Genomic DNA, 16,243 nt, shown 5'->3' with positions numbered 1-16,243 from the left:
GTGTAATAGAGAAATCTGAGCAGCAGCAGTGTAATCTGTTTGGCACTGCTAGTGGGATGACCACAGACATGTGCCCAAGTGTGGGGTGTATAATGGTATCTGTGTGCCTTTGAGTATGTCACTGCACTATTGGGTAGCTGGGATTCTCACCCAATGGCAATGGCTTACTATGCTGCATGTGATAAACCTTCACCTATTATATGGAAAGAATGTTTTACTCAACTAATTGTCATTAAAAAAGAGGCCAATGATTTGAGGCCACATGCTACGCAATTCCAATCGTCAGAAGAGCCAGTAACCACTGAATTTTATAAAAGAGAACTCTGTTTTCCCACTTGTAGTTCTTTAGAAACTTCAGGACTTTAAGTCCCAGCAAGTATTTCTGGTTTCCTCAAGAGCCACTGAATACCTTGGCAGAACAGAATCCCAATGTGCAGTGATCATGGTTGGGAAGACGGCGACCATATTTTATCACCAGCCCCATTTCACGCACGAAACAAAGATACTGAGTGCATGACAAACAGATCTGCAGCAGTTACTTTAGTAAAATATGCTCTAACATGAACTATGAAGGTGTGTATGGCCCAAAATAATGTGTGCAGACATTCAATATTATCATACATTGCAGCAGGCTTATTAGAATTAGTAGAAAAACTTTCCTCCCACAACTAAAACCAACCTTGCCTCTCCCCTTTTACCAGCTCACTGTATTGCTCTGTTTGAAGTTCCACTCTTATCGGCCAATAGGCAGCTCCGAATCTCTGCCCCACCATTCCAGCAAGGGGACTGTTATTGGGTGAACTTCTTAACCTATTAGCTATTATCTTTTTGCTCAACAATGTTGAATGTTTGAGCCCAGGACAGCTGGAAGCAGAGCTATTTTAACACATTCGGCAGCATAAGGAGACGTTTTTTTTTTTTTTTTAAATAAATAGCAAGAAAATCTTTGGAGATTGAAATAAAATAATAATATAGTAGGTGTGGCCTGGAATCAGCAACTTGCTGCATAAGATCAGGATAAGCAACTGCAAAGAAGCAAAAATTAGACCACAAAGAGGCGGATGTACTTTAGGGCACAGGGACTCTCTTGATAAGGCAGCCTGCCTATGCATTGATTCTCATCTCTGACACACTCCACTGACATCCTGTTTGCCGGGAGAAGCCCTGGGTATGGTTTCAGGATAACCTGCATGCCCGTCTGTTTCAGAGCTTACAAAGAGGTAATGACCTTTGTCCTTCCCCCAAGTGACAGCTTTCGCTCTCCCATACCAGGACAGAGCTCCAACAAACTGAACAGCGGAACAGAATGTTAACTTGGGAGGGCTTTCAAGAGAACTAAAAAAAATCACTTTAAGGTCTGTGATTGATTAGCCTTTTTTGATTTAAAATGAAAACTTAAAAAGAAAAAAAAAAAAAAGAAAAAGGAAAACAAAACCTTTTTTTTGTCATTCAGTGTAGGATACAATCTGTGAGTATTTGCATATACATTGCGGCAGTTCAGAGTTAAATTTTTTGGGCTTCAACATTACCCTATAATCATGCAGATATCTCCCCCCTCTTCTTACTATCAATGCCGAAAAAACGACCCCGGGGCGAATAACAAACAAAACTTCCTAACGACGCTTTTCCTTCCATTTGGAAACAAACTCAAACATTGAGAAACGCACGTTCCATTAAAATCCATTGGGAGAAAGACTAAACCAGAAAAAAACGTAAAGGAACAGCCACCTAGTGGCCAAATGTTCAAAGTGACACTCACTTGCATTATTGTCCGCGGCGCAAGACAAAAAAGAACAAGAAAAGAACAAACAAAAACCTCTTGAGTCAGTGGGAAGGATCACAAGTGGTCATGCACGGCACCGCAGAAATGGCAGCATAATGTAAACCTGATTAGAAACTTTTCAGTGTCGCACTGGAAGTGAAACGTCCTGTCTGTAACAAACGCTATCTCCCTTTTAAACGTCCCTTCTTCGTGGCAGGCCCCGGAAGAACCGTGCAAGGGTCTACAGGTTCATGTAACAGCTCCATTGAGCAACGCCCTTTTCCTCTGAGGAGGTTCTCTGCCCACCTTCACATGTAAGACAAATGACCCCTCCATAGTTGGGGGACAGCAGGGGAGACCTCAGGACCAGTTCATGTTATAACCTTTAGATAACATGACTTCTTCTAGATCTTTGTCCTCCTCTTTCTCCCGCAAACGCTGCTCCTCCAGCAGCGCCACTAATGCATCTCGCTGCTCAACAACGTCCAGCATCTCATTCAGGATCTTCTTCTCATCTGATAACTCCTGCTCTGTCTTTAGATTGTCTGCAAAGGCACATAAAAAAACAGTCATGAAAAGGGATTCTCCACCACCATTCCCCCCACATCCATTAAAGGACAACTGTAACTAAAGAATAGATCTCATTGGCAAGTTTTCCATGAGATATAAGAAGCTAGTATATAACGAGTGGAGTGATTTTAGGGAACTTGACCAACTTTTACCGAGGACTTGCCAGATTGTCTTTCTACAGTGGGTACGGAAAGTATTCAGACCCCCTTAAATTTTTTACTCTTTGTTATATTGCAGCCATTTGCTAAAATCATTTAAGTTCATTCTTCTTCCTCATGAATGTACACATAGCACACCCCATACTGACAGAAAAACACAGAATTGTTGACATTGTTGCAGATTTATTAAAAAAGAAAAACTGAAATATCACATGGTCCTAAGTATTCAGACCCTTTTCTCAGTATTTAGTAGAAGCCCCCTTTTGATCTAATACAGCCAGGAGTCTTTTTGGGAAAGATGCAACAAGTCTATCACACCTGGATTTGGGGATCCTCTGCCATTCCTCCTTGCAGATCCTCTCCAGTTCTGTCAGGTTGGATGGTAAACGTTGGTGGACAGCCATTTTTAGGTCTCTCCAGAGATGCTCAATTGGGTTTAAGTCAGGGCTCTGGTTGGGCCATTCAAGAACAGTCACGGAGTGGTTGTGAAGCCACTCCTTCGTTATTTTAGCTGTGTGCTTAGGGTCATTGTCTTGTTGGAAGGTAAACCTTCGGCCCAGTCTGAGGTACAGAGCACTCTGGAGAAGGTTTTTGTCCAGGATATCCCTGTACTTGGCCACATTCATCTTTCCCTCGATTGCAACCAGTCGTCCTGTCCCTGCAGCTGAAAAACACCCCCACAGCATGATGCTGCCACCACCATGCTTCACTGTTGGGACTGTATTGGACAGGTGATGAGCAGTGCCTGGTTTTCTCCACACATACCGCTTAGAATTAAGGCCAAAAAGTTCTATTTTGGTCTCATCAGACCAGAGAATCTTATTTCTCACCATCTTGGAGTCCTTCAGGTGTTTTTTAGCAAACTCCATGCGGGCTTTCATGTGTCTTACACTGAGGAGAGGCTTCCGTCGGGCCACTCTGCTATAAAGCCCCGACTGGTGGAGGGCTGCAGTGATGGCTGACTTTCTACAACTTTCTCCCATCTCCTGACTGCATCTCTGGAGCTCAGCCACAGTGATCTTTGGGTTCTTCTTTACCTCTCTCACCAAGGCTCTTCTCCCCCGATAGCTCAGTTTGGCCGGACGGCCAGCTCTAGGAAGGGTTCTGGTCGTCCCAAACGTCTTCCATTTGAGGATTATGGAGGCCACTGTGCTCTTAGGAACCTTAAGTGCAGCATAAATCTTTTTGTAACCTTGGCCAGATCTGTGCCTTGCCACAATTCTGTCTCTGAGCTCTTCAGGCAGTTCCTTTGACCTCATGATTCTCATTTGCTCTGACATGCATTGTGATCTGGAAGGTCTTATATAGACAGGTGTGTGGCTTTCCTAATCAAGTCCAATCAGTATAATCAAACACAGCTGGACTCAAATGAAGGTGTAGAACCATCTCAAGGATGATCAGAAGAAATAGAAAGCACCTGAGTTAAATATATGAGTGTCACAGCAAAGGGTCTGAATACTTAGGACCATGTGATATTTCAGTTTTTCTTTTTTAATAAATCTGCAACAATGTCAACAATTCTGTGTTTTTCTGTCAGTATGGGGCGATATGTGTACATTCATGAGGAAGAAGAATGAACTTAAATGATTTTAGCAAATGGCTGCAATATAACAAAGAGTGAAAAATTTAAGGGGGTCTGAATACTTTCCGTACCCACTGTATATCAGATTCAGCGAAGAACAAGAAAACCGACCGTTAAAATTACCGGTAATGGCGTTTCTACGAACCTTCCAGGATGGCAACATATGAGAGATGAGGGGCTCGAACCTACAGGAAACACAATCAGTTCACAGCTGTTAAAAGGCCCCACCCCTTCTCTTTGTACCTCAGTTGTAAAAAAAAGTAATTCTCCCAGCAGATTCACACGGGGTATACATTCACTTGGGTACTCACCACTTATTGTTTACATTCTTTTCTCACCCTTTTAACTGGGCGGAAAGTAGCCCTGCCGTCCTGGAAGGTTCGCAGAAACACGGTTACAGGTAAGTCTAACAGTCGGTTTTCTGCTCTCACTTTCCAGGACGGCAACGCATGAGAGGATAATAAAGTAACCACAGGCCTACCTTAGGGTGGGACCAATGCCTGAAAGATCTTCCTGCCAAATGCCAGGCTTGCAGCGCCTTTTACCTCCACTCCATTAGGAGTGATGAAGATATCTTGGATCAGGAGGCTGATCAGCAGGTTTGCCCCTCCGAAATCTCTGCCTTCTCTGCTTCGGATACAGGACCTATGTGGAGTGGGAACTTAAAGATGAAATCAGAAAGCCTGTGAAATCAGTAGGTTAGCAAGACTGACTGTCTAAATCCTCTAGCAATCGTGGTCTTTCATGTCTGCACCACTTCTTAGGGCCACTAAAAGGACTAATCCAAGACTTGTTCTGTGAAACAAAGACACTGCTTTGATCACCAAAGTGGATCTGGCTTAAACACTACTCTGTTCAGGAGAGTGATTAAAAAAGAAGCTCCCTGACCGACAACCCTTGCAGGCCCCCTTTAAATTATTATTTATTTATTTCCCATAGTGATGGGTAAAGGGAAGCCCACTTAAGGGAAATAGATCAAGGGAAGGTTATTTCCTGGACTCAGAAAGCTGGACAGGTATGTACCCAAAGTACACAAACCTATGACTTCCCTCGCATCTGAATGTTGGCATGTCAGTTGTGAAAATGCTCTAAATACCACAAACTTCCTATACACCTGCCCGCAAATGCAATAAAATTAAGCGGAAAGGAGCGTGGCAAAAGAATGTTTTTAACCATACCGTAGAAATTAGGTGTCCTACCTGATGCCTGAAACCATAATTAACTCCCTATAGACCTTCCCGCAAATGCAATAGAATTAGGCAGAAGGGAGCTTGGTAAAAGAATGTTTATTTTAACCATGCCTTAGAGATCAGGTGTCCTACCTGATGTCTGTAACCATAATCCACTTCAACACCATTGGGTGCCTCCTGAGAGCGAACGACGTACAGCTATGGCGATTCGCCCAGGATCAGCTGCCTGCCGCCGTATAACTGCGGCGGGCCGGGCGGTCATAAAGTGGTTAAATTTGGTGCGGGGGCGGCAATTTTTATTTTGCCTAGGGCGCCATAAATTCTTGCACCGGCCCTGTCCCTACTTCAGAGTCAGTCCATAGTAGTAGCAGAATACTCACATTGGCTTACTACAACCAGTTACGCCAAGAGAGTGATCTGAAGGATACATATAGAACTGTAACCTATTAAGTTGGGTATATGGGTCAGATAAGTTCTGATACTGCATCCCTAGGCCATAATACTTCTATGAACAAAGTTCTTAAAGGAGAGAGGAGGATATTTTATAACTTTCTTCTAGTGTCCTACAACCTTACCAGGTTTCAAGCAGATAAAACTTCAATGTTGTGTATTTTAAAAGTGCAATAAGCTAGGGCTATATAATAAATATAAATAGGAAGACACAAACCGTCTTCACTGTTGAATATTCAGATGTATATGGTCAAATGTAAAAACCGAAAAGACAAAAACATCCATGTTGTGCAAGATCAGCAATATATCCAATATAAAGACAGAAGGGACACGAACTTCCGTGATGTGTATTGCTGATGCCTGGCAAAGTATAATCATAAAATCCAAAATGAACAGAAAAGATACAAACTTCAAGTTTGTGCATTTCTGATAAGCCACAAGGTATAGTTATATATGAGAAAGACACTAAAAATTCCCTGTTGTGCATTTCTGATTGCCAACAAGGTACAGTCATAACAGAAAGACACTAACAACGTCAATGTTGTGCATTTCTAATTAGCAACAAGGTATAGTTATTTAACGCAGAGACAATGCCAACGTCAATGTTGCGCATATCTGATTAGCAACAGGGTACAGTCATGAGACCAACAAAAAAGGTTGCTATCAAAACTTAAATGCTGTGCATTTTTTTTTAAACTTAAATGTTACTAACAAATGTTTAAAGTTGTGCAACTTGATTAGTAACACGCTTTTCTGAATCGTAACATGGTACAGCCATGTAACAGAAATGTTACTAACAAAGATTTAAAATTGTGCACTTAGTAACAATGTAGTCATAACAGAAATGACACTAGCAACCTTCGTGCATTTCTGATTTAGCAGCCCATGTACAGCCATATGAACAACTGAGATGCTACTAACAAAATTTAAATGTTGTGTATTTTAAATAGTAACAGAGTAGTTCCACAACAGCAATGTCAGTAGCAACCTTTATTGTTGTGCGTTTCTGATTTAGCAGCCCGGGTACAGCCATGTGTTACAACTTCAATGTTGTGCATTACTAATGTACACAAAAATAAAGTATAATAGAAAGACACCCACAACTTTCAAAGAGGTGTATTTCTAGTAAGCAAATACGGTATGGATACGGAGCCAGAGAAGGCATAAAGTCAGAATCCTGGTGAATTCAGCCAGCAGAGGCCAAAATCTATCACAGGCATAGCTTGGACTCTAGGTACTAAACCTTCATCCACCAGAGGAGAACCAGGGTAGTTCCAAATAATGAAAGTCTGAGGTGGGTGCATACACCACGGTAGTAGTATCGGTTTCCCTACCACATAAGTATAAGTAGGTGTAGTTAGCCAACATACAGGTGGGAGTGAGTCCAAGTCTCCCAGGATCTAAGGTCTTAACAAGCACAGACCTGGAGATCAATTAAGTCAGCCTCAGGAAGAGGTGGACACAATCTTAGCTTGGAGGCAATCAGACACCTGAAGGGCTTAACAAGCAAACATTAAATACAAGTTAGTATATGTAGCTCTTGTGTAGAGGTTTTCACCCAGAAAACCACCAATCAGGGTTGCAGAAAAATATATTATGTTTTTAGTTCATCAAGGGGTGGGCAGTAGCCCAAACCATCAAGGGGTCCCAATTAACTCTTACACACCAACTGATCTAAAAGCAGTGTAAGGAGGAAATAATAGGTTGGAACTTGTTAAGATGTTACACATAGCAAGCAACTCCATAACAAGAACATGTTCCCCAAGGGTACCCCTCACTGTGTCTGTCCTCCATATGGGGGAAAAACATAGGAGGCAAGCTTTAAAGAGTAAGAAGACTCTAAATGAACCATCTTGGAGATACGTGCCAGAATCATAGCAGCTAGCACAGTATATTCAGATTATCTGGTGTGTATTGCTGACCATGGAAGAATCTGTGGTAATACTCATGGAATCTCTAGGTTTCTGCAGACCACCTTACATCCCTTTTGAGTGGGGCAACAAGTGGAGGGACCACCACGCTGTGTCCGACTTGCCTGTGCCACAAGAGGCGACCTGTGAGAAGCCCAAAAGGCATGCAGGTAGAGTGCGGCCCTCACCAGGCGTTCCTGAACCTGCCTCCCAGGAGTACCATCCGACTCTCTAAAGCCTCGTACACACGCGTCGAAAATTGGCAGGGAATTTTCGGGCCAACGTCCAATCTGCCGATTTTCGGCTTGTTAGTATGATGCTTCCGACAACCAACTCCGACTTTTCGGCCGAAAAAAATCTGGTGTGCAGACTATAAAATTTTTGTTGGCCGTCAACTCAACGGCCGATTTTCGTGCAGTCAGTACAGATTTCGACAGGGAAAAATCTGATGAGCAAGTCTGGGCATGCTCAATGAAGAAAAAACACAAAGAAAACAAACCAACACATGACATCACTTCTGAAGTAGAATTTTGTTGGCCGAGAAAATTTGTGTGCAGTCTAGGCACATTCCAACCAACAAAACACAACTTGGACAAAAGTCGAACGATCGGTCGGCCGATAATCGTTGCGTGTGTACGAGGCATAAGTCTTCTGGTCAGCGAAAAAATCAAATGTTTTTTTCGCTGTGGGAGAAACACAATCAATACTGAAGGAAAAGGGGAAGGGTGGAGTCTTAACAGCTGTGAACTGATTGTGTTTCCTGTAGGGTGGAGCCTCTCATCTCTCATGTGTTACCGTCCTGGAAGGTGAGAGGAGAAATTACACTTTCAACCAGATTAAACATATGGAGGCAAACTACCTACAACAGCTATGATAAATTCACAGCTTTCACAGAAACTTGTAATAAAATTTCTATCACAATTAATCTAGTTGTTTTTGCAATGAAAGCTGGTTCAAAATTGCTTGCTAACAGCCATATATGCAGTCAGCAATAACACTAAGGCTTTGTTCACACCAGTGCATTGGGGAAACACCTGCACTTTCCTGCAGCTCAAAAATGTGTTGCCCTTTTGCAGATGCACAGCAGTGGCATTAATTCCAAATGGCACCTTCACGCATCTTGCAAATGCAGTACCTTGTTTCTTGGTGCAACACAATTTTTAAAATGTGTCAGGAACTTTGTGTGTGCATTTCCTGCACTTAAGGCAGCCTAATGAAATTGGCTGCTCTAAATGCGTTGTGTGGAAACACACAAAAAAGTGTGCATTACTCAGTTGCCTTTCTGAGGTGTGAATAGAGCCTAATCAAAACTTGAAAACAAATAAAGGACACCTGAACTTATATCTCATCACTGAGCACTACTCTCACCCTCCACTGCCATCCGCTCCCGTAGCTCCTGCTGTAGTCGGCTTTGTCTGTCCTCCAGCTCCAACTCGCGGGCACTAAAGACAAAATTTGGAGTTAATGATACATTTACATTCATTTTTTGGCTGCACTGAACTAACGCGTTCAGAAAATTGATTTATACACATAGGCACAAGGGATCTCATATTCTAGGTAATGTAATATGTAGTCAGAGAAAAGTAACTTTAATTGCATATGTTTATGTCTTTACTTTAAATACAACACTATTGCAGTATAACAAGCCAAGACACCTTTATTGTTTTTTTTTTATTTATTTATGAAGGGTTATAATCTCTGTTATGTGTTTATCACTGCTTTGTAGATTCATCCTCTATTGGTACTGACCTCTATTGCCATAGTTTCATCTTCTTCCCTAAATACAGAAAGGCTTCTTCTGTAAGAGCTGTGAAACTGTGGAATAGACTCCCTGAAGAGGTGGTTCTAGCCAGTTCAGTAGATTGTTTTAAGAAAGGCCTGGATTCTTTCCTAGATACAAGTAATATAACTGGATACTAATATTTATAGGTAAAGTTGATCCAGCGAACATCCGATTGCCTCTTGGGGTAACAGGAAAGAAATTTTTCCCCTGCTGGAGCAACTTAGACCATGCTTTTTTTTTTTTACCTTGCACTGGATCAACTGTGGGTTTAGGATTGCATAATCCCCCCCCCCCGCCCCCACCTTCTTTTTGTTAAACTGGATGAACTTGTGTCTTTTTTCAACCAGACTAACTATGTACAGTGCCTTGCGAAAGTATTCGGCCCCCTTAAACTTTTCGACCTTTTGCCACATTTCAGGCTTCAAACATAAAGATATAAAACTGTAATTTTGTGTGAAGAATCAACAAGTGGGACACAATCATGAAGTGGAACGAAATTTATTGGATATTTCAAACTTTTTTAACAAATAAAAAACTGAAAAATTGGGCGTGCAAAATTATTCAGCCCCCTTAAGTTAATACTTTGTTGCGCCACCTTTTGCTGCGATTACAGCTGTAAGTCGCTTGGGGCATGTCTCTATTAATTTTGCACATCGAGAGACTGAAAAAAATGTAAAAATGTAAAAATCAAATTTTTTTAACATTTTCGGCCAATTTGTTTTATGCTACATATGTTTGGTGAAAAAAAAAAAATCGCAAAAAGCGTATTTTGATTGGTTTGCGCAAAAGTTATCGTGTTTACTAACAAAGGGAAAGATTTTTGTCATTTTTGTTGTGTTTTTTTTTTTAACGAGTAATGGCGGCGATCTGCGATTTTTTTTGCGGGACTGCGACATTGCGGCGGACAGATCGGACCCTTGACTGACATTTTTGACACTTTTGGGGTTACCAGTGACATTACTGCAGTAATCAGTGCTATACATATGCACTGTTACTGTAAAAATTACACTGGCAGGGAAGGAGTTAACTGTATTGGAGAGGGAGGGGTTAAGTGTGTCCTAGGGGCGTGTTTCTAACTGTGATTGGACATGGCTACTGGTGTAAGAACAGAGATCAACGGTCCTACATAGTAAAGCCGTCTGATCTCCATTTTTACACAGGGGAGAATGACATGTACTTGCGGCGGTCGGCAAGTGGTTAAATAATAACTTGCCAGTCAGATGTTGCTCCTGAATTCCATCTTCAAGCTACCTGAATCCCCCCCCCCCGTAACCTTTCCTCTCCTTTCTTATCTCTGCCTATCTCTCTCTCTCCACTTACTTTTTTCATCCTAAGATTTTCCTATGGTGACCAGTTTATCAGGAATCTTCCTTTTTTTTATTTTTTAAGTCTCTGAAAAAAAATTCTGAAACCCTGTTGATGTTCGTTTAAATCCAGTCTTCATTGAATAGCTGATTTATGTCTATACTGGGGACACTGGTGTACCATTATTTTTGTACTATTGTCTTACTAAACTGGACAATCCTTCTCCAAAGAAAATAAAATATTTGAAACAAAAAAACCCCCAAAAAAGTTTCATGTCATTGGCAGGCTTTTTGCACACCTGCACACTGGGGCTGTTCATGTGACCACAGAGCAGGTAGCCCCGCCCACTGAACACTCAAAGTAGCAATTGCATAGACTTCATGGGTGTTATTTAATAAAACTGGGGAGATCAAAATATGGTGCAGCTGTGTATAGAAACCAATCAGCTTCCAGGTTTTAGTGCCAATTCCCACTATAGCGTTGTCGGACACCGCACTACTCTGCAAATCCCATGTGTGTGATGCAAATTCAGCTATACACATCGTATGGCTGAATTTGCATTGCTTTCGGACCAAAGTTGTGCAGGACCCTTTTCTTGGTCCGTACCAGAATCAGATTGCATTGGTGTTCACACTATGCGATCAGATTCCCGTCTGAATTGACAGTTCGCACTGCGATATGCGAAATAACCTCGGGGTGCCATTACCTTTGTATTGACACTCCCAGCAGTCCGCATATGGCAGTGTGAACTGCCTGCGAGTCGGGTGCGATTCGGGAACCCGCAGTGGATTCACAGGGTTCCCACATTGCACCAGTGTGAACCGGCACTTATTGTCAAAACTTAATTCAACAAGCTGAAGTTAGAAGCTGATTGGCCACCATACACAGCTGCACCATATTCTGTGTTTTAGTAAATCTCCCCCATGTGTCAGTCAGAAGTGGCAGCAGGGAGAACTGAGATGGCGTCTGCTAAAAGTATAAAAACAGTCAGGAGATAAATGAGCTATTCCCAGCAAAGAAAAAAAATGAAAAATTCTGCCGGTCAAACTTTGATTTTTTAAATTTATACTGAATGATTAAAACCTGCATAGCGTAACTCACAATATCATCAGCTCAGACTCATATCGGACCAGTGCATTTTTCTCCTGAACCAGGCGGAACCACTCCTGCATCAGTTTGGGGTCATCCTTCTTGCCCATCCCTACGAGAAAAGCGCAGCGTCAGATTGGGAAGGTAGGGTAGACGGGAAACAATACAATGCGGCAAATCAAAAACACAAAGCTGAATAGGGGAGGGTCTGCTCAAAGTTAAGCACACAGGAGAGGGGCAGTGCCAAGCGGGAACCTGAACCCACCCACTCGGCCATTTTAACTGCTATCTGTAGGAGCACAAAGGTTTTACAAAAGCCAGGGACACCTCTTGCAGTTTTGGTTGGGTGATCCATATGTAGATAGATCCATCATCCAGAATGACCAAACACCTGGAATTTAGATGGGCTCTACTAAACAAATCAACTTCCATCCGCTTTTTTTATTTTTTTGCTGTTAGAATGTATTTGAATCTTTCCTAAGTTTGTTTCCTTCACCTTTTTTTGCTGAGTGACCACCAAGCTGTATTTTCTAGGAACAATTTTACCTAAGCAGAGATTTTGGCCAGCACATGATTGATTGAATGATAAATAATTTTGGCATTGTTTGCTACAGAGCTTTTCCCTAACTGTCCCCTATCCACCCCCCAGAGACCAGTATAGGTTGTAAAACTGGGCAGAGAGATAGTTGGCCAGATCATAGGGTAGTTGCACAGAACAACTTATTGTTATCAGACTACAAATGAAGGCCAGCACACTGCTGAAACCCTTCCTATGATTCCTAAACATTTCCTCTGCAGCTCCCAGTGCTTGAAACATGGTAACTTGGCAGCTTGTGCAATGCAATCAAATCTGATGATCTTAAATGCAGAACACTTACAAATATTATTTCTGCCATGAAGGGGATTACAGGAAGAGAATATATAAATAGACTTCTAGGCAGTGACAGGCACAGGGAGCAGCCAACAATGATATTCAATAATGATAACACTTCTTTCACTTCCCTTTCTCTATTATCTGCTGTCTGCAGTGCTGTCAGTCCCCCTGAACAGACACAAATGATGCACTATCACCCTTATGAACCACAAAATACAGCTATAATAATGTATAAAAACCTACTAAAACAAATTCATTATTGCAAAATTATAACCACAACTGTGCAAGTAAAGTGTCCATAAATATAAGACAAACACTGCTGTGCATCCCCACTGCTGGAAATGATGCATATTTCCTTCTGACAGGCCACAACCCACCTCCATGATATGCACAACCACCAGAATGACTCAAAGGAGCCGCTTCACACTACCCAAAAGTAAGCCCACTGTGCTTTGGGCAAAGTGCAGCTAGTCTGTGGGTTTCTTGCAGGTTAGCTGCGCTTTCCCATAGCCTTCTATGACATCCTGCAGTTTTGGTGAGGTTTCAGAAAGCTCACCAAAGAATCAGCATGCAGGAAAATCTATCAGAAAGCATAGCTAACCTGAACGAAAACCTTGGATTAGCTGTTGTGCTTTAGCATAAGTGCAGCAGGGCAGTGTGAAGAGCCCCTAAAGTGGTTCTAAAGTCAAACAGTTTAAACTGGTTGCACTGAAAGCATTAAAGTAAAAAACCTTCTGCAAGCAGCTCCCGCAGCCCCCCTTATACTTACCTGAGCTTGATCTCGATCGATTGATGTGCACAAGAGCTGAGGCTCTCTTGCTTCTAATTTGCTAAGATACACCAGCAGGAGCCATTGGCTTCCGTTGCTGTCAGCCAGAGCCAATGATGAGGAAGCAGGGGGGGGGCTCAGGAGCGAGCACAAGCAAGTGGCTTGCTATTGGGGCACTCAGTGGGGAGGGAGAGCCAGGAGAACCAGTGACGAACCAGAAAAGAGTAGGAATGCAAAATCGCTGTACAGAGCAGGTAAGTATAACATGTTCGTTATTTTAATAAAAAAAATAAAAAAACAAGCCTTACAATCACTTTAATTTTTTTTTATGAAAAATTATATACTAGTGCAACGCGCATTCACAAATGATTGTCAGATCATATAAATATCGTGAAGAAAAAAAAAAAAAACAGTGAAAATAGTATATACAGTCAGGTCCATAAATATTGGTACATCAACACAATTCTAATCTTTTTGGCTCTATACACCACCACAATGGATTTGAAATGAAACAAACAAGATGTGCTTTAACTGTAGACTTTCAGCTTTAATTTGAGGGTATTTACATCAAAATCAGGTGAAAGGTGTAGGAATTACAACAGTTTGTATATGTGCCTCCCACTTTTTAAGGGACCAAAAGTAATGGGACAATTGGCTGCTCAGCTGTTCCATGGCCAGGTGTGTGTTATTCCCTCATTATCCCATTAACAAGGAGCAGATAAAAGGTCCAGAGTTCATTTCAAGTGTGCTATTTGCATTTGGAATCGGTTGCTGTCAACTCTCAATATGAGATCCAAAGAGCTGTCACTATCAGTGAAGCAAGCCATAATTAGGCTGAAAAAGACAAAACAAACACATCAGAGAGATAGCAAAAACATTAGGTGTGGCCAAATCAACTGTTTGGAACATCCTTAAAAAGAAAGAAGGCACCGGTGAGCTCAGCAACACCAAAAGACCCGGAAGACCAAGGAAAACAACTGTGGTGGATGACCGAAGAATTCTTTCCCTGGTGAAGAAAACACCCTTCACAACAGCTGGCCAGATTAGGAACACTCTCCAGGAGGTAGGTGTATGTGTGTCAAAGTCAACAATCAAGAGAAGACTTCACCAGAGTGAATACAGAGGGTTCACCACAAGATGTAAACCATTGGTGAGCCTCAAAAACAGGAAGGCCAGATTAGAGTTTGCCAAACAACATCTAAAAAAGCCTTCACAGTTCTGGAACAACATTCTATGGACAGATGAGACCAAGATCAACTTGTACCAGAGTGATGGGAAGAGAAGAGTATGGAGAAGGAAAGGAACTGCTCATGATCCAAAGCATACCACCTCATCAGTGAAGCATGGTGGTGGTAGTGTCATGGTGTGGGCATGAATGGCTGCCAATGGAACTGGTTCTCTTGTATTTATTGATGATGTGACTGCTGACGAAAGCAGCAGGAAGATTTCTGAAGTGTTTCGGGCAATATTATCTGCTCATATTCAGCCAAATGCTTCAGAACTCATTGGACGGCGTTTCACAGTGCAGATGAACAATGACCCGAAGCATACTGCGAAAGCAACCAAAGAGTTTTTTAAGGGAAAGAAGTGGAATGTTATGCAATGGCCAAGTCAATCACCTGACCTGAATCTGATTGAACATGCATTTCACTTGCTGAAGACAAAACTGAAGGGAAAATGCCCCAAGAACAAGCAGGAACTGAAGACAGTTGCAGTAGAGGCCTAGCAGAGCCTCACCCGGGATGAAACCCAGCGTCTAGTGATGTCTATGCGTTCCAGACTTCAGGCTGTAATTGACTGCAAAGGATTTGCAACCAAGTATTAAAAAGTGAAAGTTTAATTTATGATTGTTAATCTGTCCCATTACTTTTGGTCCCTTAAAAAGTGGGAGGCACATATACAAACTGTTGTAATTCCTACATCATTCACCTGATTTGGATGTAAATGACCTCAAATTAAAGCTGAAAGTCTGCAGTTAAAGCACATCTTGTTTGTTTCATTTCAAATCCAATGTAGTGGTGTATAGAGCCAAAAAGATTAGAATTGTGTTGATGTCCCAATATTTATAGACCTGAATGTACAAAAAACCCATTGAAATAAATATATATTAAAACAAACATAAATATTTGCACTTCACAGGTGGAAATCTAAGGTGTCAAAATCCACATATTCCAAAGTTCATAAATAATAATATAGCAAAAAATCCTTTACATTTAAATGCTTTACAACCACTTTAAGGTCAGGAATCTTCAGTAAGGTCTCTTTCACACGGAGCAGACCGTATTGCGATCCGCTCCGGCAGTTTTTTTTTTTTACGGACACGGACGACACTTGTGTCATCCGGTTCGTATGTCCGCATATCATCCCATCCGTTTGCGGATGATATACGGACATAATGTATGTCTATGGGCATTGCGGATGTCAGCGGATGACACCACTGACATCTGATTTTGCGTCCTTTCCGTTTTTTAAACGGAAGAAAAATAGGGTTCTGTTCCGTTCCAAAAAACGGAACAGAACTGAAAGGACGCAAATCGGATGTCAGCGGATGGTATTCCGCTGACATCCGCAATTCCATTGACATGCATTATGTCCGTATATCACCCGCAAACAGATGGGGTGATATACGGACATACGGAACGCCCGTGTGAAAGAGGCCTAAGTCATTCTGGTAGTCGCACACAATATCATGGAGCTAGGTTGTGGCTTGAAGGAGAGATACATTATTTCCAGCAGTGGGGATGCACAGCTGTGTTTGAAGAAGAATCAGAGGACGCAATTTGTTTTTACTTGAATTTTGG

At 41.9% G+C, this 16,243-nt stretch overlaps 1 protein-coding gene across 5 annotated transcripts in view; it reads right to left on the bottom strand.

The window, feature by feature from the left end:
* Positions 1–1,413: 1,413 nt before the first annotated feature.
* The window catches only part of LOC309554136 (F-actin-monooxygenase MICAL3-like), a 173,587-nt gene continuing 158,757 nt past the window's right edge, over positions 1,414–16,243 (bottom strand). For all 5 annotated transcript variants that reach the window (XM_082255713.1, XM_082255714.1, XM_082255715.1 and 2 more), the window contains 3 exons: positions 11,812–11,911; positions 8,991–9,064; positions 1,414–2,307 (listed from right to left, as the gene is read on the bottom strand). In XM_082255713.1, the coding sequence (XP_082111839.1) occupies positions 2,123–2,307; positions 8,991–9,064; positions 11,812–11,911 (359 nt within the window). In that variant the 3' untranslated portion in view covers positions 1,414–2,122. The remainder of the gene's footprint in view (positions 2,308–8,990; positions 9,065–11,811; positions 11,912–16,243) is intronic.

Source organism: Pelophylax lessonae (genome assembly GCF_965119305.1).
Source record: "Pelophylax lessonae genome assembly, chromosome: 4".
Taxonomy (NCBI): Eukaryota; Metazoa; Chordata; class Amphibia; order Anura; family Ranidae; genus Pelophylax; species Pelophylax lessonae.
The sequence above is the reverse complement of the archived record's forward strand: the minus strand, read 5'-3'. Positions and strand labels throughout refer to the sequence as shown.